Genomic DNA, 25,418 nt, shown 5'->3' on the forward strand with positions numbered 1-25,418 from the left:
CAACAGGACAACTTTCACAGAGTAAAAAGTCAGCACTTGAAATGTGCCTATAAGAGAACAGAGTTTGTTCTGTTCTCTTATAAAAGAATCACTCTGTTAAGTATGTGGCTTAAATGCAAAAGCTAGGCTGTACGGAAAGGGTTAATATTATGCTAAACAAAGAAATATTTTAAAATAACCATTATATCTAACCCTATAATTACGCTGCCCTATATACCAGTCCCTAATGGATATAGACCTTTTGCCACAGGCAGATTTGCACGTTAACATAAAATCCAAGTTGTGTTCATTTTAATCATATATGTGTCTGCTGAGAACCATGATAGAGTTCAAAAAGCTAATTCATTATCAGCATGACAGCAGGAACTAATATTTAATCCCGTACACCAAGTAAGTTTTCTAGACTACCCATTATCACACAAAAATAGGATGCATTACAAATACAGTAATGAGCAAGAAAGTAAAACACGAACAAGACAGTGCTAAGTAGAGTTCAACTCTGAGGAAGGGAGAGAAAATTCTTCCCTAACCTACACTGCTGTCCAGCCCTGTGAGACAGAGGGGTAATTTTGACAGCAGCAGTGCATGTAAGAAATCTCCAAGTAGTTCATATCAATTTTCCTTTCAAAATAAGTAGTGGTCACTTGGTCTGRTTCTAATTAGCCCTGCACCAGGTTTACATTGATGTTCATGGTGTTAATCCTCACCAGTACTCTAATAAAGGGGAGGCACCACTGTCTGCAAACCTCATTAGTTAGATAATCTGTATACTTTCATTGCTAATTCCCTTTAGTAAATATGTAACAGCAGTYCAAAGATTTTTTTTTTTCTTTTTATAGTTCTTACCCTTAAATTTTGTGCATTTCAAAGATGTTATTGAATGTTCAATTCAGGTGCTCAGGGTCCTTGATGACAGGTTCCAYGCACTGAATTCATTTCAAGAGTCAGCTTCTAGCTCTTAACTTACCCAAGTGCTAATGTGCTTTTCATATTAGATACATTTAGATTTGCTTTTAATTAATGGCCATGTTCATGCATCATTCAGTATTTTATAAAGAAACTGCCTGCCAAAAGAACCCTAGAGCAAACCCAGACCGATGAACTCACCCTTGGGAAACAGAGACATAAATGCATTTTTGAAGGCAGCAGACACCCAGCCAATACTTCTGACTGTATCTTTACCTGCCTTTTTTGCTGTGCTGMTGCATTATTAATAACTACCAATGCTTCCCAACAGAGCATTTTAAATAACAGTTAACTTTCTCTATAGATGATTATGAATCATAAAAGTATGTTTGTGTGCTCAAAGCAAAAAACAAGTCCCCATAGGGAGCCTGACCCGCTGGGCTAACAGCTCCTTGAAGCCTGGCATTTTAGGGGTGCTAAGTGACTAGTCTGCAGCATTATGCAGTTCTCATTCTAGCTTAATTCAATTAATCTGAAGTCATGTAAGAACTTCTGCATTTTGCCTCAGCACAGATAGACAGGAACATGATGGCCCTTTAGGAAAGCCGCAGTGTCAGTCAGGTTCACTGCTCTACTCAAATGGAGCCCCACCAATTCATGCCAGCTAATAATTATCATTCTCAGTTTTCAGATATGATAAAAAAAGTCAAATCTCAAATTATTTCTAATCCAGATCCATGCACATGATGAAATATACTTTATCAGTGTTTGGGGGGATGCCAGGTTGTCATGTTTTGCTTTAATTTTGGACACTCATTATCTTTTGAAGCTTTACTGGGGCAACTTTGTGCAGGGCACTTTTACATATTGGCTGAAAGAAATTTGCAATTCTTGGAGATGAAAACTCATTTGGAGATCTTATTTGTTCACTGGATAACTTTTTTTCATTTCCACCTCAACAAAATTCAATGAATTTTTGAGGTGAAAAGATTCAATGAAATCAAGAATTCCTCAGAACATCTATGACTGAATTTCTGAATCTTTGGCTGAGAGCAAATCAGAAAGGAAACTGCATTTTCCATTGATGAGCACTTCTCCTGGATTTCTATTCCACGCATTAGGAATGGTTTCCCTAGAGGTACTATGGATCGCCTGTCAAAGCACTGTCGCCCTTGCTCTTCGTGCCTGCTTGCTGCACACACAAACCTGACCCTCTACTCCTCAGTCTGCACTAGGTTGGTGCTACTGTCTCCACAGAAATCTTATTTTTACTCGATTGACTGTGCCTACTGTTTCTTTTCAGTGTTTCAACTGCCACAAAGCCAGAAAAAGGGCAGCTTCAGCTGTGCTTACTGGTTCCATCATCTGCCTTCTACACAGAGAGCAATAAAAAAGTAAAGTATYTCTAACTAGGTAAACTTGACATAAAGCCTGCATGGTACCTAGGGCTTTTCTGATAACTATTTGCATAGAGTCAAGCTTACCCATTCTCTCTGAGGGCCGTTTCCAAGAGCCACTTGTTGCCAGCTTCTCCAAGGCTGCATGATGATATCCCACTGATCCATCATTCATTTTCTATATTCCAAGTACCAATCAGTCACACATCAGCTTAATTATCGGTAGTTATGCTTGACGCATCTTGGCAGCCAAAATATTTGTGGCCCTCCTCTTTTCTCAGGAAAGATCCAGCAGCCCTTTGGAAGGATTTGCGAGCCCCCTTCCAGGGCAGCCAGCTTGTGAACACAAACTAACCCCATTCTGCTCAGCCATCAAGAGAATTTTTACTCACCTTTCAAGGCAAATAGAATTTGCACTCATTTCCCAAGACAAATTACTACTTTACTTTTTCTTTCTAATATTTCTTTCTGTCTCCTAATCTTAATCCTTTCTAGTTTATGGCTCAATCCTTCAACAGGGATTCATAGCAAATATAAAGAATAATATCTTTCCTACTCTTCGATATTAAGATGGATCATTATTCCTCCTGATACGTTAGAAAATATTTATCAGTTTGAGTTATGGGGCCTTTCTGACTGTGAAGATTTAAACATCAATTTAATGCCAACTTAAAGACTTCTAAAAGTGTAGGAGATTGCATTAGATAAATAATTTAACGTTAAAGGGTATATCAAAGCAGGCTTTTTGCAACCTTCCCCCAATAAATCACCATTTTCCATGTTTATCCAATTTTTGTCTCAAGGCTCCACACATCAAATTGCTAGACACATCTACACAACTGGAATCACTTCATCGTTGAATAAAATTGCACGGCCATTAAAATTTTCTAATATCAAGATAGCTGACATTATGTTAAATACTGCCTTCAATTCCATAGAGTAATAAATTCAGATCTAAATCAAATCTTCCATGGATAGCTGGTTCATAATGAAAAATTATTGTTTTGTCATTTTACCTATGGAAATTTACTATGAAAGCCAAATACAACAAAGGACAGTCTCCGAAATATATGGCACTCAAAAACAAACCTACGTCTAGACATTCTGAAACACAGGAGATGGATTTGCTTTTGTTCATAAACATCAGACAATAACTACTGAATCAAGAGAGAAAGCTACTATCGAGCTGCTCCCAGGCCTCTACAGCAGAAATAATCAGTCTCCAATTCTCTGAAAARACAGAGAATAAGTTGCCACTATTTTAAGACAAAATCATTTCCATGTCTTTTAATAAGCAGGCTGCAAAATCTACTTAACTATCAAGATAACATGAATAATGCCAAATGCACCTCCTGCATATACTTGCAAGGTGGCTTTTTATACCTGGTCTGTACTTGAGAGGGACATTAAGAGTGGTCCAAACCTGTGACGTACCAAGGAACGAAACCCAAGTCTCCACAGTGGCTGCCAGCTGCTTCCTTCCAAGCATGCACTTACACGGTTGGTTTTACGATACACCACACGGAGAATAATCTTGCTGTCACTCTTTTGTCAGGAGCTCTCTAAAGATCGCTGTCACTAATCTCATCTCTAGGTGATAATCTAATAAGTAGACTTTGAAAAATATATTATTCCTTCATACGGACAACAAGAGAACCTTTTTTTTTTTTTCTTTTCTAAATGAGATTTCTGCTTGGATGGATTCCAGTATATTTCTCTGAGCCATTTCAAGCTTGCATTGGGGCTCTCTGATTTTCCTCTTATTTCTTCCCTTTTCTCTGCAGTCTTTAATGATAAAAAAGAAACATCAGATGCAGAGATAAATCCCATCTCCATGTTYGCTAAAAATGACAGAGAAATGAAAATGCGAGAACCTGTGCGCTAAATTCCACCCTTCCCAGAGTAAAAGAGGAGATGAGTTTAACAGGCTTTGTCATCAAGGAAATCCATGTAGTGGGTAAGTCGGAACAGTACCCTTTTTCCACTGACTGAGTGAAAAAAAAATGCCAGAGCAGCCTCACAGTGTCTGCTGGGAGCCTGACAGGAAAGTTTCTCCCTCTTGTTCTTAAGGCTCTGCTTGGAGAACGTTTCCCGAAATAGAAGTGCCACAAAACTGTTTTTGCCCCCAAAATACYGGATAGATTTGCTTTACTTAGGAGCATAAACTTCCCCTGACATGTAAAAGACTTCTCCAGCCCTCAACTCCTCCTCTTCATCTTTGCTTGCACCTGTTGGAGACAAATTTTCTTCTTTGGGCTTGTTGATCTTAGAATAGCAGATAGAGATGCATGGATAGATTTTAAGATGAACTGATAAACCTTATTAAGATCAATTCACTAAGTGTTTGATCCATTGCCAATGTAAATCACCAAGGGATATCTTATTGCATCCCACTGGAATTAGCCTGGATACCTAAAATTAGCAATTGCAATTTTCCCAGAAATGCAAAAGACTCGGATACTTGACACATTYAGATTCTTGAAGAACTCATAGTTTAAAGAGTAAAAATGAGCTCTGCCTTGAGGSACTCATGGAACAAAGCTGACACTGGCTGGCAAACTTATCATCAGAGGTCGAAACTTGGACATTTGAGCCATCAGAGGTGCTGCCTTTCAATAAATAAATAAAGTAGCCTTTATTCTGACATTTGCTAATGAATGTGCCAGCAAAAACACTCTTCCATAAAAGTCTCTTTCCAAGATGAGTTATATTTATTGCCACATGAGATTTTAGATAGGTAAAGCAATTTGCAGTCAAAATGATGTCAGTGAATWCATATGTTCTAGACTTCTATGGCAAGAGTGGAGAGGTATAGTGAGACTGAGGGGGAAAACAAAAAACAAACAAAAAACACTATTCATGAGAGAATGTTTTAATTATCTTTCCTATACTGCAGTGCAAAAGAAAAAAAAAACTTGGGCCAGTTGTAGTTACTGAAGAGAGGTCAAAGTTAGTGCGATCTATATCAGCYAAACTCCTAGCCCACTCGGCTTTTAATACTTCATGGGAATCTTGAGTTTGCCTTCTGGCAACTCCTGGCAGAACACAGTAAATTGCTCAAAACTGCACATCAGCTCCTCAGAGCCTCCTTCTGCTGAGGCCTGGTCAATGCAGTGGGCATTGTGGTCTTGGAGGAACCACGTTCCCAAGCTCAGCAGCTGCCCTGCCCCTCGTTCAGCCCTTTGCCTACTGGAGTAAGGTGCGCAACCGAGTCAAGCTTGTTTCTCCCATACAGTTCTCTTTTTTGTAAAGGAGCAATACTTAAAATATTTTTGAATAACCAAGACCATGACTCACTCAGACACAGAGAATGAATTTGTACCTAGGTCTTCCAAGATATTTAGAGATACTTAGTGGTATTCTTTCAGAGCCCCTATGCCCAGGTCCCATCTCGGAGAGAAAATATAAGTCAATAAAACATACAGTGCAGTAAATTTCTCTTTTAAATTTCCCTTTTGCTCCCTACTATTCAGTAAATTACCCAGAATGAATCACAGACCACAAATAGCTGGAGAACATGGAAATGTATGGTTCTAGTTAGTCATGCTACTGTTGAACACTATGGAGCAGTGATATACAACATACACAGCAGCTTCCAGGCTCAAAGCAGCACGGTTTAAAACTCTCCACTGCACGATAACATCCATTGGCTGGACAGAAACCTTCATTTCTAATTAAAAACACAGATGCGTAAACAGTGAGATTGCTTGAGCTCCAACTTCCAGAGAGTCACAACGGTGAATTCTCACTGGTAGAAGTTTTAATGAGTTATAAAAATGAATCAAGACTACAATAAAATATTTTGTTAGTTCGGGCAAGAAAGTCTTCATAAAACAAAAGTGTTCACCATGCAACAAAGAGAATTATATTAGCAATTATAGTCTAGTTACATGAAGGGCTGTCTTGAACTCCAGTTCAGTAGTTTTACATGAAGGGCTGTCTTGAATTTCAGTTCCCTACTGCAATTTGCAATTAGATTGTAGAAGAAGCCTTCTGAGGCACAGCTTTGTTTCATGGTGTTCTCTGACAAGACCTATAAATGCTGAAGACAAGCACGTCTCAAGGACAAACAGCCATTAATGTGAACAACTGCACACTCGCAACCGCAAGAATTACGAAGAAAGTGGAAGAGGAGCTCTGTAGATGCGCTCAGAGTTGACTCATGCAAAAATAGTTTGGTATCTTTATGGCACCACAGAGACTCTATTTTCAGACTTACAAAGCTGGTGCCAAATATATCAATATGACAGGGTCAGAAAGGAGACCTTCTGTAAGAATACGTATTTTCTATGATAGTGATTTTTTGGGGAATAAAGTGAGCTAAAGAATTTGATATCTACATAAAACCTTTTGATTTATCAGGACATAGGCTTGTTTCTGAACTCCAGGCATAGCTCTAAGGTGGCATCCATACTGGCTTTAATAACAATGTGCAAGTTGAAGTTTTTGCCAAGTTTTATTGCCTGGAGATCCATATGGTCCCTGCAAAACATAGTCTCTGTGAGATCCAGTGTACAGACAGTCAGGATAAATAAGAAACTTGAGCCCAGGTCTGAATCAAGTCTTTACAGGCTTCCTGACAAGCTTAATACATATCACCCACTGACAACGTTTTCTACAAATCTGCCCACTCCCGTCAGTCCAGACAGGGTTGGTCTTTAACAGGCAGAATGGCCTTTGTTTATACATTTTAACTCCCACAGGAGCTGTAAGAGCACAGGAGAAGGTGATGTGGTAGGGGAGTATGACCACTGGAATATGGCCAAAATTACACAGGCAACACTGCCAGCTGAAGAACGTGTGGTGCCACCAGAACAGCAATATGGAGAAGATTCTGTTCTAAAGGGAACAAGTGATTAAGTCCTGCCAAACAAATTTATGAAATTTATTATTTTAAAGCAAATAAAATCACTAAAATTATTATCAACAAACGCACACAGATTTTGAATCAATCAACACTGATCAATCAACATTTCTACTTGCTGGCTTAAAAATCCCTCCATTCTCATGGAGACATCCACCGGAAAAGAGCTGACAGGAGGGTGCCTAACATGAAAAATGGTTGTTATGATCTGGCTTCATCCAGCTCTAGGAGGAGAGACTGAAAAATTCTTTGGCCTCCCTGGAGCCTGATGAGCAAGTGAGAGAACAAAAATGATGGACTTTTGCCATTGACTTTTCCATCAGCACTTTAACCAAGATTTTGTCAGGAATAATTCGTTACTAAGACTGTAAATGCAATACTTTATAGTTTAATGTGTATTAAAGCCTGATGGTGATAAACGAAGATATATTGGGGGGTGGGAGTATTCTCTTCCTCCCTACAAAGGTGTCAATCAAGAATAAGTTTCACTACTAGATGATTAATCAGTGACCTTTCAAGGACATTACAACAGTGAGAGATGTGAATCGGCCTATTCACTTTTAATACTCCCTCAAAGATGAACATTTATTGGAAGACTAAATAGACATTAAGCAATTTCAACATCTTTTTTAAAGTTGTTCAGCTAGAGATTCTTGTCATTTGCTTTTTCTATACATGCCACTATTATTTGGAGTGGAAAAAGTCTAGTGTTCTAAAACTACATTCAATGAAAGAAATATTTCAGACAGAAACAGCTAAATTATGTTTTGGAGTCTTAAAATGGTATTATAACCTTCTGTCAGATTGGCTTTGTGCCTAGACAAGGCATTTTAATTGGGAGTAATTCCCTTAAAACTACTACTTCCTCGTTTCCAAGGAAGGTGACTACAAAACAGCTGCTGGTTTCATAAAGGCCAGTGAAACTTGAAAAGCATCAAATAAATGTAATCTTTCAAAAACTGAAAGTTCAACCTTCAACTATATTCCTAATCCTGCAAATACTGTAAATAGTTAAGGCATCAGTTTCAAGAATCCACAAGGAGGAAAATCCTTTGCCCCAGCCTAGAAGGAAATTAAATGTCGAGACTTTCCTTCCCCCGCTGATTCTTTTAAAAGAAATGCAGTGATTGCCACCGACTCGACAGCAAACTGTCACTGCCTTGAGCCCCAGCCAGAGCGGGATCCTGGGACACAGCCCTCCTCCCTGTTCCCAGAATGGCAGTACAGAAAATATGGGGTCCTGTGAAAAGCCTGTGTTACTTTCCCATTACTCAGAGTGCAATGCAGGGCTCAATTTCTGTCAAGTCAGCCCTCAGGTGCCTAAAATGAAGTGGTTACTGCTATCTGTTGCTGCTGCTTGTTTACACTGAGTATGTAACTACGCTGCCCTGATGTTGTATTGTTGTGGCTGCAGTCACAGGAGAACATGGAGGTGGATCCTCAGACCTTACCTCCAGATTAGCTCAGCACTACCATGCATTTACACTGGAAAGCCCCTAGCTTAGCACTGAACAAAAATAGATGAACTAAGATGCTGTATTTCCATTTAAAGATCTTCTCACTAACATCACAGTACTGAATCCACTCCAGAGGCCCAACATCTCTTTCACATGAAACTAACCATATGGTCAGCACAGCTCTCCAGGTCTCCTACAGTCTTTTTTCAAACCCTACCAGCTCACACCATTGCACCAACCACTCTCCTCTAGTTACATTTACTTTTCAATCTTTTTTCCCCCCTCTCTCCACACATGTTTCAGGATCACAGGAGAGTACTAGTAATGACTCAAGCATTTTTCTTTCATCTCTGTACATACACTATAATCTTTATCAAAATAGTCACTAAGCTTCTACTACCCTCACGCTCTTTTCCCAGGAGGGTTATGGCCAGGACACACTTAGTCATTATCCTCTCCCACACTTGTTCCCTCTCAAGTGCTCGRTAAGACAGCAGCATTTTGCTAAAACGCTGGTTTGGTGGGAACCAGGGCTGCTGACTATAATTTTTTCAGCTCTTTTTGGCCTCCCTTTTTGCTTCGTGGGTTGCTCTGAGCGTTTCCTCAAGGTGCAATATGCCAAGATGTTCTTGCTCCTGTGTTCTGTCCTAGCCCRTCAGAGACAAGAAGCCACAGAGGGCTGGACAGCGATAGCACCACGTGGGGAGCGGTGGGACCTCGGTCTGTTCTCACTCCCCCACTCACACACTTGCAGATGTCCCAGGAATTATTTGTATGCAGAGAGAAGGATTTATCACATTATTCGTATCCAGAGAAAACGATTCATCACAGACACCCCATAGTTACTACCCATGCTTTTTCATGATATTTTTTCCTCATATAAGAAAAGCTGATACTAGACAGTGTAGACAGAGCCAGACCTTTCTTTTTGTAGGCCAAATCCCTGCACTGTCACAAACTCACCCATCTTCTAGCCGTGTCCACCTCCTCTCCTCAAAACACTGCAGCTGTATCTTTCACATATGTATAGGGAGAAGATATTCAGACCAGTTATTTCATAAGCCTAACAAGAAAGTACCAAGTCTTGAAATTGCTCTTTACAAAGAAGTAAGTGCTGGAAGTAGAATTTCCAGGACAGACATGGTACATGGTGTAATTACATCCTAGCATTCCACAGAACAACAGTGCACAGCTTAAATGCTATTAATTGTACTCAGTTTTGTTCCACTGGATGTTGTTCATTGATAACTACTCAATTAGTGTTATTTTGCAATTAGTCTGCTCACAGTGAATTTATCACACCAGAGTCATCTGTGGTGCCGCAAATTAAAATGCTGTCTGGTCCGCACGTGCCGCGACTCTTACAGGCTTCCTGAGCGGTGGATACAGCACACAGCCCTTGTGTCACACCGGCTAGCAGATTAAAGACACAAAATAGCAACAGCCACCACTGTAATCAGGAATCCTGAAACCAGGAAGAAAAGATGAGTTATGAGTCCAATGTTCTTTAGCATTTAGATCAAATCCAATGAAAGCAAGAGAGCACTGTCAAAATTATGAAAGCTAAACAAAGCCACAGATTTATTTGTCGCTGTGTGCATAACTCACAGATTCACACACACCCCCCGAGGCAGCAGGCGGCAGTCTGTATTTGCCTAGTTACAGCCCCCACTATTTTCAAACTATTTAGTGATCTCTCTCATTTGCTCTGCTCCGCTCCATAATATTTGGCTTATCCTCTCTCCCTACCTTACCTTCTCTCCTCTTGCAAATTCTACCCCCTTCTGTTCAGTGCTTTGAATATTCAAATACAAACTTTATAGATGCACAGTTCACTATTACCTGTGTGTATTACTCAGTATACAGTATATTTCTGTCCTATGGCGACTGTGCCTACCTAAAGAAACTGGCACATTTTCTCCTCAGCAGCCTGTGGCAGACTGAGACCTCTTGCCTTGGTGCGACAGAGCAGCGTTACCATCAATAAGAAACCTGGCAGAAAGCCGTCTAAGCTGCAAGGAACTCTTTCAGTGCTGATGAATGTTGTGGAATCAGGGTAGCCTGATTATTCTTCTACCTTATTTATGAGCTGGGTTTACCCCACAGGGATGAAGATAGCAAATAACCTGTTTGATTTATAAATAAGGAAAAGACAACAGAAGAATCAAAGTGAAATAAATCAGGTTTACTTGAGGCTCTCTGCTTTTGTAGGTGTTTTTCTTTGGCCAGAACTACACATCAGAAGAGTCCTCAAAAAAAAAAAAAAAAAGTTATATGTGTTTTGGTGTCTCTAGGATCATGGATCTGGGTCAAGCATAAACCAGTTTGGTAATTAATGACAGGAACTGAGCCAGAGCCTCCCTTGGGGATATGGCAGCCTGGAGAAGCTGGCCCAGAGAGCGAGTGATTTAGATCCCATTTGGCGCCATGCCTGGCGTGACTCACGGGCCGGGTGCCAGGGACTGAGGAGGAACCGGGCTGCGTCTCAGCAAACTTGCAGCWCAAGGGACTCCACACTGCCAACTGCCCAGATCCACATGGGAGCAAAAGGCTGGGAACGCAAGGGCCGAACCCAACCAGCGGGTCAGAAGCTGCACATTTCTCTTTGAGGAAGGAGGATCTGCAAGCAAGAGTCACAGCTTTCCCATCCTGTACCTATGGGGAGCCAYGTAAGTGACAGCACTGTCCTGAACTACAACGTGTGCAGTGACCGCGGCACTTGGAGCCGTAGTGACCATCCCAGTGATCTCTAGAGGTCCCTTCCAACCTTGAATATCTGTGATTCTGTGACTCTTCCCATGCTACATGGAATGCTGGGGGTGCAGCAGCACAGKCCGGGTCAGCTGTGCCTTGTCAAGGAGGAAGGTTTAACTCAGTACAGAGTGAAACTTAGTCTGGAGCCAAGAATTAGCATTTAAACGTCTGATTGTTTCCAGGACATCTGCCATAGAGAAGGGTGAAGAAAGGGAAAGAAAAGGGCTTATCCAAGCCCACCAACAGCTATGGTGAGCAATGACCTCTGGTACACCAGGGGAAGCAGCTTGCGGCCTACGGCGGGCCAGAAAGGAGATGGCCTCAGCAAGGACGGTCTACTGCCTTGTCCACTCACAAGCACGTGTCACTTATCTTCACAAAGAGAACCGAACTTTAAGCTGGCCTCCCCCAAATGCTGTCTTTCTCTCCACACTCTGTGCAGTTCTGGATTTGTCCTTTCCTCATCTAACCACGCGCTAATCTACTTCATTCACTGCATTCTTATCCTTAAGAATTCCCCTCAAAATACACTCCTATAAAACCCCAAAACTCCCTTGAAAGTCTGCAGTGACTGCAAGCTGTCTGTTGCCCTGATCTCAGACACAACTTCAAGCAAGACTGCCCCTAAAGCCTRGCTCATGTAGAAACGTGGCCTTACAGAGGCTCTGCAATTCGGGTAACAGGAAAGTTCCTATTTCTTGCTCTCTCTGCAAGGTCTTCAGGGGACTGCAGCCCATCTCCTCCATTCTCATGGAGACAATGCTTTCCCTGCAGACAAGTAGCAAACACARCACTGCTACAAGCCTGGGCTTTATACTCTTGAAGACAGTTACTTTCTTTGCTTCTTCCCTATGGAAATAATGGAATACTTGAAAGAAAAACGAGAGAACTTGTAAGATCCTGTTCCTGTTGATGGCCACTCAGATGAATGTATCACTTAACATTTATGACAATCCAGCTGGAAGGAGTCATGTCTGTGATTGATAGCTACACTTAGCAACTTCGTGGCTTTGAACAGCTGAGACTGGATCCAAGGGGATTAAATGCTGAATGACATCTCAATGGAAAACCATAGCACTGGGGACATGTTTATACATTGGGATAATGGATGAATGTGCTTCTCCAATGAATAAATATTTAAACTTCACAGCTCTGCTGAAAACAGATTTTTTTTCCCTCTCAAACCAAACTGAAAGGAATAGCACTCGCATGCTAAATACTTGGACTCAGAGGCCCTGGATGACTGAGTCTTGCTGACAAACAACATGCACTTTTCTAGATGCAACCACTGGTAAGTCGTCCACCTTCCCCACAGCCAGCACTGCTGCCAAAGGGTTCTCTTTTCTCCCCAGAGGAACCCTTGCTGCTTAAGCAGAGCAAACGTTTGCTGTTTAAGCTCAGCTTCTTTAGAGATATCTGRAGTTGAAAAGATCTTTGACAGGAGATGCAGCAGCTGTCTGCAAGTGCCCACCATCAGTACTTGTGTTTTGTAATGAGGAGCAATCTAGTGCTTTCCTAGACCTTGGCACAGTTAAACTGAGGCTTAAYGTGTCTTATATAGGGCTGTAAGCCTACCAACTTTTATTTAAAAATGAGGAAAGATTCAGTTGAATCAGAGAAACAGCTGAGCTGGGATCAGTCCTGCAGAATGGGCTTGGCCTGCTGAACCACTCTGGGGTTCCTGCACGCCTTCCAGCGTAGCCCTGTCTGCAGACATTTGTGACGCTGGAGCCCAAATCCCCTCGGGAGTTTCCAAGTCCCACCGTGCTGCTGCACTGGCACCTCCTGCATGAGCCTCTCCTGTTCCAGTGCCCAACACTGCTGCTCATTCACGTCCCCAGAGCAAAAGTCCCAAATCTGCTCTAGAACAACAGGCATTTAGCACTAGATGAGCAAGATTTTCGCGCCARGAAAGTCTGTCTGCTGAAGCAGTAACTTCAGCTGTCAGCACGGGCAGGAGGAAACAACCTGGAGGCAAAGAAAAGTCAACATTTTCCACAAGGATCTGCCTGACTAGGTTAAGATATTCCCAAATTGTTCTAAGTTTTTTTACACATCACTGATTAAAATAACTGAAACTCCAGGAGTACCCTGCTAATCTGAAATCTTGCAGCAGCAGACTTTTTACAGTTTGTATATGGTGAATATCCATAATTTATTAGTACTAAATTCATATATATTTTAAAATAAGACCACATTAGATAATACATCATTTCTCTACTCATCTTGGTGGGTTAGTGTTTTCCTATGCCAATATGCAATTTAAACACATGCTGAAACGCTTCAAGTGTTAAAAGGTGACACTTTTTTAAAGAGAAGATTTTCTTAGTTCTAAAACTACATGTTACTATCTTGACCGCAGAGCATACAAGAGTAATTCTGTGCTTAAAATAACAAGCGAGACATACTCCTGGAGAGAAGTCTGCTTTTAAGGAAGGTTGCTGTTTAAAGCCTTTGATTTTATGGGAAAGTCACCCAGAGAGATAGATTACCTGCAGGGAATGAAATCAAAGGCACGTGCAAAACTGCACGTAGCTGAAGCGTGTGCCCACACAAATGACAACACATCTCCCAGCTCTCTGCAGGGTATCTCTTGCATAGGTGCATACACCATTCATTTAACCTCCATAAGGTCTCTGTCATTGATGACATTATTGAGAGATATCCTTGCTCCTACAAAGGTGTCAGGCAGTGTCTGCAAGGTGCTGAGCACCACTGTGTTCCCATGGGACCTCAGCTGAATTTCCTGCTGCTAAAGAGGAGGGCAGGACACCCAGAAATGGTTTATGACTGTGGATTTTCCCCATGACCTGCTCAGAGAGGTCTCAGGAGCACCCGTGGGTACTCATGATGCTCAGACAGCTATTGATGTTTGATCTTGTCTCCGTTTTTATCTTCCCTTTTACTTGTTTCACCTTCTCCCTGCTTCCACAGAGCCTCAAGTCTTCCACCTGCTCTGTTAAATCTCTGATTTCCAAAACTGGGCCACTTGGTTTAATGTTTTTCAGTATTACCATCACAAGGAAAGAATAAAACCACCCAAAGAGACACAACACAATAGAGAGAACCAGATGCACTGGAGTGAGGAATGGGACACTCATACTGTTCTCCAAGGTAACATGCAGCATGGAAATTAAAAGGCTTTGTAAAAGGCACTCCATGTGCTCAGCAAAGACAACGTAAGTGCCTCCTCTCCTTACACACATGGGCTAACAGCAGGGCACGCTGTTTCTTGATCAATATCCACTTTCATCACTTGATGAATAGTTAAAAAAGCACTTTAGTGCAGAGGAAGCTTACAGCTCAATGTGGCATTTGAAACACTTCCTGACACAAGCGCATCACACACACGCAAACCAAAAACAAAACTGTGAGGTACCCTGTAAATCTGACTGCACTGAGAAATCAAAAGCAACAGACCGAAGCTTGGCTTGCTGATGAATGAGAACTGACTGTCTACACTAGTCATTTTGGAAATCACTTTTGCTGATTGAGGAACATGAAAACCAGAAGTGGGCCACAAAATCAGATTTCTTCATGCTTTTCAAAAAGAAAAAAACTACAAACTTATGCTAGTTATCTGTGTTACCAAAATGCTTAGTGACTCCTATTACTAGCTATGACTCCATTGCGCCAGACATTGTAGGAACATAAGAAATGGTTATATAGAGAACAGCAATATTATTCATTATCAGCTAGCAGAAGACCCCAGAATTCATCCTTCACTCCAAAAAGCAGACCCCTCTGTGGAGTAACAGGACATGTACCTGCACCACAAACATTTATCTGTGTTTGTAGATTAAATGTCACTGCTATCTAAAAGAAATACAAGTAGCGTCACAAAGTTAAATGAAGCTATACAATAATAATCTATCAGAAAAAAACTGGCAAGAACATTCATTAGGAATCTAACAAGGATCCTGTAACACCCACATAATCCTCTTTCAAAAATATCTTCATATGTTCCCCCYGATTTCACAGACCACAAAAGCACATTAGAATTCCCACATTAAAGCTGATTTTTACCTTCAAGTGGGTATTATAAATATATACAATCCTCCCCCCGAGATACTGCATCACCTCTTCTTCACCATGTACCAACTTACCCTCCAAYGCACAGAAACGTGTCACCTTCTCCGGCATCAGCTTCCCGTGCTTGTGCTGACAATAGATCTCGGCAATCTCCTGTCGACACTGCTTAGACTTAGCCCGGGACATGGCCGAGATCGCCTCTTTGCCCGTTATCTCGCACTTCAGAGGTTGGTCATATCTCAGTTCAGGGGAGCTGTTCCCAACTTTTTTGAAATGATGCTGTCTGGGAGACCTGTGAATGTCCTTCAGATTGTTGTGGCTACTGTTTTTTCCAGGACGATCACCAAATTGCACCACTTCATTTGAGCTCTTCCCCAACAGTGAGTTCTCTTTCACTTTTTCCTCTTCCAGTTTCTTTCTCAAGTGCTCCTTTTGCTTGCTAAGGGTTTTTTTCACCAGCTCAGTCTGGTGTTTTTGCCTCTGAGTCCTGGGAGCAAAGTTACTGTTATCAATGTTTTCAAAGTCCTTGGGGACTGAATTTTCATTATTGCTGTCTGTCCGCATTTTCTCCTTCGGTCGGTGGGAAAAATAGCCATCCTATAAATGAGGAGAAAAATTATATTCAGCTTACTAAAAGTAGACATATCCCATGCATTATAAACATTTCTTACACAAAAACATAAATCAGTTACAAATGAAGATATCTGGAACACACACACGAGAACTCATAAGAGGAAGCTGGGGCTGCAAAAGGCCTTCTGAGCTGGCAGAGTCAATGCAGGCAACCATCCCATGAAACCTRTTCTATTAGCAGTGCTGGTTTGACACTCATTCTCACATCCCACTTTGGTAGAAGACTGAACAGGGACATTTTACTCAGGTTGTGAGCAATTATTAAAAGGAAGGTTTACCCTGACACCACTGAAATCAATGGGAAAAGTGATACAGACTTTAATGGGGCAAGAGCAGGTCCTCCAACACTTTCCAGCAGCTGAGCCATCCCAGCTCGGGTCAGCTGCTCTTCCCCTGCTTTTCTTTGGAGAGCTGAATCGTCTCCAAACACATTTATTAAACTCAGAAAGAGCTGCCATGCCTGTAAGAGAGACACGTTTACGTGATTTATCCAAGTATCCCCGTGGTCTGCTTTTGTGTGCGAGTTTCTGCAGGCAGAGGGACAAAAGCTCCGTCACACCAGGCCAGGCCAGGCCTGATGTGCTTGAGGAAAACTGTGAAAGAGGGAAGCTCAAGGCACTGGCATGTGCAGTGCAGCCCCAGATGGGGCCCGGTCTGACCGCCTGCCACAGCAGAGCACAAATTTTTTAGACCTAAAGAATGGGCAGTAATATGTTTTTTTTTTTAAAGTGATCAACAGCCAATGAATGCAAGGGAGAATTATCATTAAAATACCAGGAGATGGGGCTATAAATATTGATAGCACTGTCGTGTTTTCCTTCCACTCATGAATACACCTAATACCCAAAATCAGAGTGTGGCAGATGACAGCATCCCCTAATGATGAATGASGGCAGCAATTCGCAGCATCTCTTACTCAAATCATTTTGTGAACACTTGCTAATTGTTTCTYACACCTCTTCAAGCAGACCGCAGAGCGACTTAGCAGTCGTATTTTACAGACCAAAGAGGCTGTGATAATGACTTCGGCAAAGTCACCAGTGGGGCGATAGCGCTTTGACCCCGGCGGCCTGGCAATGAGAAATGTTTGAACAGTTTATTCACTAAAAGATGCAGCTCTGCGAGTGACTGAAGCGATTCTCCCTCCATGAATATTTGCAGCCAGCAGGTAGCTGTAGCTGTCAGGCGCAGAGGCACAGCCAGAGCCTTTCTCTCCAAAATTCCTAACATTTTTCAAACCAAATATTTTCATTTTGGATGAACCACTTAAAAAAAGGATCTTCGGATCTTCCTAATTTTTAAGGGCAGAAAGAGCACATAAACTCAAATTCATTTTTTTTTTCTTTTTAAAGGTGAAAAAGATGGCATTTTTGGACAATTCAGCTGCCTTTACTTAGCTCCTATCTGCATCTATAAATAACAGTGAATGCATAAACTMTGCCATGGAAAGGAAGAGAGATGCTCCCCCGCAAGCTGTCCCACAGCCCAAAGAGCGAGGCAAAGGTAAAGTTTACTAAGAGCACACCCAGAACATCTGTAACCGAGGTTCATGCGCGAGCAATGGGCTGTTATTTGCGAGGTTTGCTGGCTGGCGGGCTTCCTTGTTCTCAAACAACTCCAGCGCCAGAGGTTGCTCTGCCAGTTGTACATTTTGACTTGCTTTGTTTTAATGTACTTTGTATGATGATCTTGGATCTGCAGACACACAGTACCTCAGCTCTGTTCGTTCCACTGTTACATTTCTTCCAAGCTGGTGCTGGAATTCACTTTTCTCTCMTCATCAAATAATTAAATACAAAATGTCCTCTGCTCTTGTTCAACTATGGGCACAGTCAGAGCAAATGAAAATCAGCTAATGGCAACAGCAGTGCTGGGATAGGGGCTGCAGGCTGGTGGGAAGGGAATCAATAAACCCCGAGCCTGTTTCAGGAAATGACATATTACTATTTCCAGACCAAACGAGAATTTTCCATCAAGTCCAGGCTTGGATGGAAACTGCTGGCGAGGGCAGGTCCAGCTCCTCCAGCACATACAGCCACGTCGACAAGAGCAGCTGGGTCCCTAAGGAGTGAGGGCGACTGCTGATGCATCCTGCCCTTTTGAGGCAAGTTTAATGAAYAGCAGATTCACCATGCTATACTTACAATTGTTTGCCTAATTTAAATTACACAGACTGCAAACGTATATATATGTATTTGCACACATGCACTGTTTGCTTTTGTTAATGACAGCAAGTGCTACCCAGCCTACTGAGGCAGGCAGGAGCAGAGATATCTGGGGTGGCAGCATGGATAAACGTGACAATAATTAAATGAGACACAAGGTTTGATGCAACTGGGTGCAGACAGGCAGAGGAGCAGCCAGAGCCGCTCCTGTCCCTGAGGTAGCACTGCACAGTTTGGGCCTGCAGCCTTCTGGTTGTCTTTACACATACACAMGGCCCCTTAATTCTGCAACTACTAACATTTCTGCAACTATTACCATTTGCTCACAGGCTCTTGCTTATGAGAAGGCCACCGAAACAGCATCCAGATGACAAGAGCTAACTGAGGGCACCTCTCTAAAACTAATCAACAAGAGGCTCCTTCCTTCCTTCCTTCCTTCCTTCCTTCCTAATTGTTTCCTCTTCTGATTAGATGGCACCTGAATACAGAGGCATCCAAGATGTTCTTAATTCCAGTAAAATAAATGCTATGGCTCCTGCACAGCCTGTGCAGGACTTATTTCCTACACGGAGTCCTTGAAYTTTAACAGTTTAAGCCTGTGAAATATGAAGAAGGACAAGAAAGAGCAAGTGAGAACATTTATTTGCTGAGCTTCCACAGCAGCAGCGGGCAGGAGAGCTACTGGGAGACCACTTTGCAGTAATCCAAAGCATCCCCATGGTCAGGTTTCATCTTTAACACAGTTCAAAGCACTTTTTGTCTGTAATTGGAGCATTCCATCATGCAATACTTAGGGCCAAAATACCTAGACACAACGATGGGAAAAAAATCTGTCTTTTTCATTAAAGTCTTTCCAAGGTCTCCAAAGGCAGCGCTGCGATAGGATATTTCTGTATATCTTGGCAACATTCCTGCTCACTGTCTGACTCTTGCTAAATGATTTTAAGTTAAAAAAAGAGAGGGAAAAAAAGAAATTCTCTTAACACTTTACATTAAGAAGAAATAAAGCAATCCAGCCTGTACAGCTGGATCAAGGAGAAGGCAAAGAGGAGATTTTTGCCAGTGTTTGTCTTGGCAGTGTTTCCCCCCCACTACAAATATGGATCTGCCCTAGCTTCCACACAGGAAACATGCCGCTGTGCTCCAGGCTTCGCCTCCTACCCCATGCGAACCTCGCTGGGACGGACCCGTGGGCCCGTTGCCGTCCCGCCTTGCTCGGTCAGGGGCTGTTCCCCGTGTACCACAGGCCACGTGGAGGCGCCGCTTAGGCACCGGGTTCCCCGCGCGCATCCTGCATCCTCGCAGGAAGCCCTGATGAAGCCTCAAGAGGAAGAGGCCAAGTCAACAAAAGCTTTCCTGGTGCACAGTTCACCTCTTAACTACCTTCCCCTTCAAGTGCTTTCCCCCTCTGCTTTTCCAGGCTACACTCCGGACTTGGAAAAGACAAACACATCCAAAATGCTTCAAAGACAAGACACAAAACTAAGCTCTGCATTAACTCCTCAGTGCCAGGAGGGATAGGGAACACCATGGAAGCTCATTAGCACAAAGGACATTAAATGAGTCTTAAACGGGTCATTAAATGTCCTTTGAGATGTCCTCTTTGGAGAAGCAGGGACTAAAAATAAAGCACAACACTAGCACAAACAAATCAAAGCTACACATATACATTGAAAAATAAAAGAGTATCCAATAAATACTTGCTTGGAAGGATACTCAAATTTGAGCCTTTTGGGGTCCAGTAATCCCACACCTGCCGATGCAAACGTTAAGTTCTCCCAAACCAGACTCTTCCATTTTCCTGGATTTAATCCTTCATTTCTCCTTCATCACCTTTTACTAAAGCAAAGAGTTATTTGTATTGCATAATGATTTCAAAATAGGAGCCTGGTACGACAGCAGAACTTAAACAATTTGCAATATAGGACAAATTAAAGCTCAGTAGTCAGGATTAGAGCATCAGCAGCTGCTAATGATAAACTGGGCTCATGTGTAAAGTCCAGGGGTACAAACACAGGCAGGACATCTGACCTTCTGAAGAAGGGTTTCCTTTGCTCTGCAGCACTTAYAGTGCTGGGTTAATTGCAAACCTTGTATGCTAGGGACATCTGTAAGACTGAAATCAGGACAAAAAGTCATCCCGGAGAAGCACTGTCCTGATCCTGGGGTTCCCCACTCCGACAGTGCCACAGATGCACGTCCGTGGGCTCGCTACAGGACGGGTCACCTGCGCAGCTCGTGCCTAGCTGTTTGTGAGCGGCACCTTCCCTCTGCGCTTCCAAAGGACATCAAGTACAATGAGAAAAATGAAAAATTATATAAAAAACATGAAGCCAAATTAGAAGCACAGAGTCTATTAATGTTGCCTGCATATATCCAAGATTAAAGATTAAAGCAGTATTTTCCATGCCAATACCTAACACTGCTATTTTTGTTGTTGTACAGACTTAATCTCACTCACAAAACGCACAAAGAAGTCACCTTGAAAAGCATTGTTTGGGGCTTTGCAGCAGAGTCCTTTCTGGATGTGAACACAGACCTGAAGAGGTTCTCCCCAAACCCTGCTCATTTCAGAGGGCTACCCTGTAAAAATTACTCATTGTAACTGGTTTTGAACACCAGACCTGGCACCCAACAGCATCCAGGTTTGATGTGCTGCTCTATTAGATTTCTGGCCACAYGTCCCTGGTGCCTGATTGCAGATGTCCTCCTCCTGCAAGGCTGGAATGGCCCAGCTTCCCTCCAGGGACAAAGTGAACAGCTAAAATTGCAGTGGCCGTAGCTCAGTTGAGAAATGACCCACTCCTGCTCCCGTTGCCAGCAAAAGCCTTTCCACTTTTGCATGAAAGTGCAAAATCAGGTCAAAGCATTTCTTCTACATTTTAAAAGCAAACCCTGTTTATAGCTTTTATAAAGGAGCCTTGGAGAGCTTTTACACTTCTCAGCAGCAAATGCATCACCAAACTTCAAAGCTAAAGCCTGACACAATGTGGACGTCTACCACCGCACACAGGCCTAAATGAAGGATTTCYACTGATAGTTATTTTCTGTCTTCGTTTTACCTGGTCCTGGAAGATAMGTGGAGCCGTTAACGGCCAAGTTCTGCATGGCAATAATGCTGGCAGGGAGAGTTCAATGGTTGTGGGGCCCCTCTCCATGTGCATGTGTGTGTCTGTGTACAGCAATTCAGTAACAGCAAGTAAACAGTATTCGCTGCAAAATACTCCCAGGCTGGGAAAGAACATTCTGTCCTCAGGAGTGTGCATGAAATCATTGCCAATTACATCCCRATTACCATTGATACTAAAAATAACAATATAACATTATTAAAAAAAATAACATTTTCAACTCAGAGCTATTACACATAATCAAAGTCTGAACTTGCTCCAAAATCTGCTTAATGGTGAATGCACAGCTTTTAATTCTCCTATCTTCAGCAGTATATTTAATCAAAATAGCCATCATACAAAWTGCATGACAGATACAAAGCAGAAGCACCTTAGCCACAACTTCTATAGTTAAGTCTGAGGCACAAGGGCGGTGAACTTGGCCAATTCCGAGTCTCGTCTACGTCAGGGAGCAGGCCTGGCGYGTGGTGGGACAGGGATGCAGAACCTTCGACGCCCACTGAGAAGACTGTGGAATAAATCGATACTGAAAGCTAGGACAAAGCCTAACAGCAGCTGCCACTGATGATACTTGGCACAAACATATGGATTTGGAAGACCTCTACAGCCACCTCTAGTGACACAGGATTTTAACTGGTCTGCTACCCTCCGGAAAGCTTGGCTGCATTGCACACCCAGCGCCTCCAAACCTGCAAGGCACTGGCTATACGTGACCACGTCACATACATTCACAGYGAAGCCGAGTGTATTCAGACACGAACGTGCATCTGGGTTTGGCCTGCTGAGAGCTGTTGTTTGCCCAACAGCAGTTTGGCTTGCAGAGCCTGTGTGCTAGAGAGCAGAAGAGGACCATAACTCCAGTATCACAAATACAGCTTCAGTAAGCTAGCATGTACTCTGCAAGGTATCCAGTTGTAAGACTAGACTATCCTATGTGAAGGCATGGGAATGAACCCAAATAACTCCAGACTATGAATACAAAGAGGGCCACACACAACAGCCAGGATGAGGTGGCTTAAATGCCAATTTTTGCAGTATGCAAAAAGCCAACCCTTGACGAATCTGAAATCTGTTTTCAGAGATAACCTAATGTGCATATCAACCAGCAGAGAAGGGAGCACCAGAGGCCTGACTCTGACTTCGAGGACCACAAGGTAAGGCAGTCTGTGGCAGCTCAGGAGCTGTCTCACAGCTCCCTGTACAAATGGGGACCCCAACAATTTCCAGTTCACTAGGGAGAGCCCATCCTCCTGGGGCCTTCTGCTGCAATTGACTGAGAATTTCATGCCACTAGATGGCTCCTGCTGAGGTGACTTGGCAAAGAGAGGCAGAGCAAAGCCCGGTCCCTAGGGCAGGCAAGAAGAACATGCACTGACCTTCACAGGGTGTGCGCTGGGTGGTGCAGAGCTTCTCCTCCTAATGAGGAAACACTACCATCCCAGAAGTTATTCACTGCAAGGTCCCTGTATGGAGCTCCTGTTAGTTCACTGCTCCAGAACAACACCTTCCAGCTGCCATAGGTGACAGTCAATGGCACTGTCCCGGGCAGGGGCTGCTCCTGGATCACATCCTTGTGTGCTCTGATCTTCGAGCGCTCGAGAGCTGCAGCCCTCCCTGCAGGCTCTGCACACCCTGGAGAGGTGCAACATGAGCGCACCACATCCAAGRCTCATTTTTCCAAAGAAACTTCACAAGATGGCCTGTTCCACTCGGGGCTGTAGATGGCAAAACACGGAGTTTCCCAAGGCCAGTCCCAGCAGGCGATTCCTAAGGAAGCCACAGGGACCAGCCTCCTTCCATCCCTCTGCTTGGAGGGTCCAAGAACAAGAACACATCTTCCCCTCCATTACAGGGCAAAACCTGCAGTCCCCGTCCTGCCACGATGGTCAGTGCTGGGCCTCGTGCTCATCCTATCGTTGCCCATCCTATCGCACCCATGTGCCAAACACAGAGCTGCCGACCTGACTTTGCAGGCAGGACTGCAGTATCGGCTGCTGCTCAAKCAGAACAAGCAAGAAACTGTGAACCTCAAAGAAATGGTTCATATGTCACGAGACTGTTGGAAAATTAGTACGTTGGTAGGTTGGGCACGAGCACAGCCAAAGGGAGCAGACGGAGAGAAGACAGTAGATGTTAATGGAGTTAGCTTCTTCCATGTGTTTTTCTGTTTCCCTGCAATAAGGACATTGTACTTTAATAACTGTCACTGGCTTAAGATGTATGAGACACGCTTTGTGAGAAATAATATAACGGGAGAGATACAAAAGGTGGAAATGCAAATATATTAAATTTGTACTTGAAAGTCAGTAAAGATGAAGGATGTGTGATCCTTCATGTGTGATCCTAATGTGCAACTTCCTAATATAAATTACTCTGAAATTAAAACAATATTGCACCCCTCAAGAGAGGAAACATTTTCACATTTCCTCTAGCTTAGCACATTAAGTGAATGAACACTCATTTTATATTAACAGTCATTTCCAGTGTTCATCTGGTTATTAAAAAGTGCCGAATATTATTAGACAGACCAGCACATATCCATATTTTATCTGTAGTTTACAAATAACAGCTTTGTTTTCTGCCAATTCAAACTTTTCAGGAAAAGCTGAACATAGGTAAGGCACCATAGACTAGTCAGCCTTACTCACCACGCCATGGGTCTTGACTCAGCAGTAACTTGGATGCCGGTACCGACCGTATCCCTTGGGGACAACCCTTGGTCTCTTGGTGCCAGGCTCAGGACGGACGCACTGCTGCTGCGGCCCTGGCTTTGGGCAATGGTCCCTCCTCGTAACATCTGCATTAGCTGCACACAGAAGCAGGCTGGGATACACTTCTTTTTTTTTAAATGGTTCCCTCCTCCGAATTTAGRGTGCCTTTCAGTTCAGGCAAACCAGACCCACAGCTCCATGGATCAACAACACTTCATCTCACCATTCACTTTGATAAACTGTCCTGGAGTATTTAATAGTATTTTTAAGCCTCCTGGACTTGTTTCAATTTAACCGCATCTTTTAATTTCACTGCAAAACTCAGGAAAGAGGTGAGGACAGACTGGCTTGATATTACAAAACAGGGCTTCTAGGGAAGCACTGATCATCCTCAATCCGTTGCCCTAGCAGGCCAGCACCAAGGCATTTCAGTGGATATTTAAGAAGGGCTGAGGCTGGAAGTAGGATGTGAGTTAAGAGGGAATGGCCAAGAGTGGCATATCCCAATATTTCTTCTTACAGCCCGTTATTTTAATGCTGAGAGGAAAACGTCATGTTCTGAGTTATTAATTATTATGAAATTGTAGTGCTTAATTAATTGACAAGGGTACCCCAGAGAGAGATCATTTTATAAAATTGCACATAATAAAATATAAAATATTTTTGACTAGAGCTCAATCATTTGAATGTCTGCAGAATACAAACATGATTACCACCCCTAACACACATTACCAGCCAAACAGTTTATAATCTTCAACTCCCTGAAAGTGATTTTATTTTATTAACCCCTCCTCTCAATCTATTGTGACCCAACCTATTGTAAAAAGCATGACTAATCCGAGCTCCTTTGCTTTGATCTATCTTCCTTTCATCTATAATTCAGCCAATATACATTTTACATCTTTAAAGGCCATAGTAAAGACTTGAAATTACTTCCCGATAACTTGCTATTAACTAGATGCCAACTCCACTGATCTGCAGGACTGTTCCAATTCAAGTCTTAACAATCTCAAGCAGCCCAGGGTAAATTCCTGAAATAAATAATAGGATCTGTGACAGCTATTGAAACAAACATAATTAAAATATGGATGGTAGGAGGCAAAGACCCCTGCATGTATAAACAAACAAAAAAATCCTTGTAAAATACGGTCAGTTTAGCACAAACGCATTCAGCTTTAATTAGGTAGAAAATCTATTTAGATGTACAATGCGAAGAATAATAATGAACTTCAGGATTACATTTTGTTTCTCAGAGGGGAAAAAGCAACACAAATAAATGGGAAGTAATTGGAGCTTATTTAATAGTCTCATACTATCAGCTTCAGCAACTATAATCATTAAAGACCCTGCAGTGATCTACTGATAAATGTT

General features: G+C 42.6%; 1 protein-coding gene across 2 annotated transcripts in view; it reads right to left on the reverse strand.

The window, feature by feature from the left end:
• XYLT1 (xylosyltransferase 1) overlaps positions 1 to 25,418 on the reverse strand; it is a 156,898-nt gene that overhangs the window by 65,397 nt on the left and 66,083 nt on the right. For both annotated transcript variants that reach the window (XM_026054019.1, XM_026054017.1), the window contains exon 2: positions 15,485 to 16,007. In XM_026054019.1, coding sequence (XP_025909804.1) covers positions 15,485 to 16,007 — 523 coding nt within the window. The remainder of the gene's footprint in view (positions 1 to 15,484; positions 16,008 to 25,418) is intronic.

The sequence above is a fragment of the Nothoprocta perdicaria genome, unplaced genomic scaffold (assembly GCF_003342845.1).
Source record: "Nothoprocta perdicaria isolate Ctin4 unplaced genomic scaffold, notPer1 scaffold_12, whole genome shotgun sequence".
NCBI classification, from domain to species: Eukaryota; Metazoa; Chordata; class Aves; order Tinamiformes; family Tinamidae; genus Nothoprocta; species Nothoprocta perdicaria.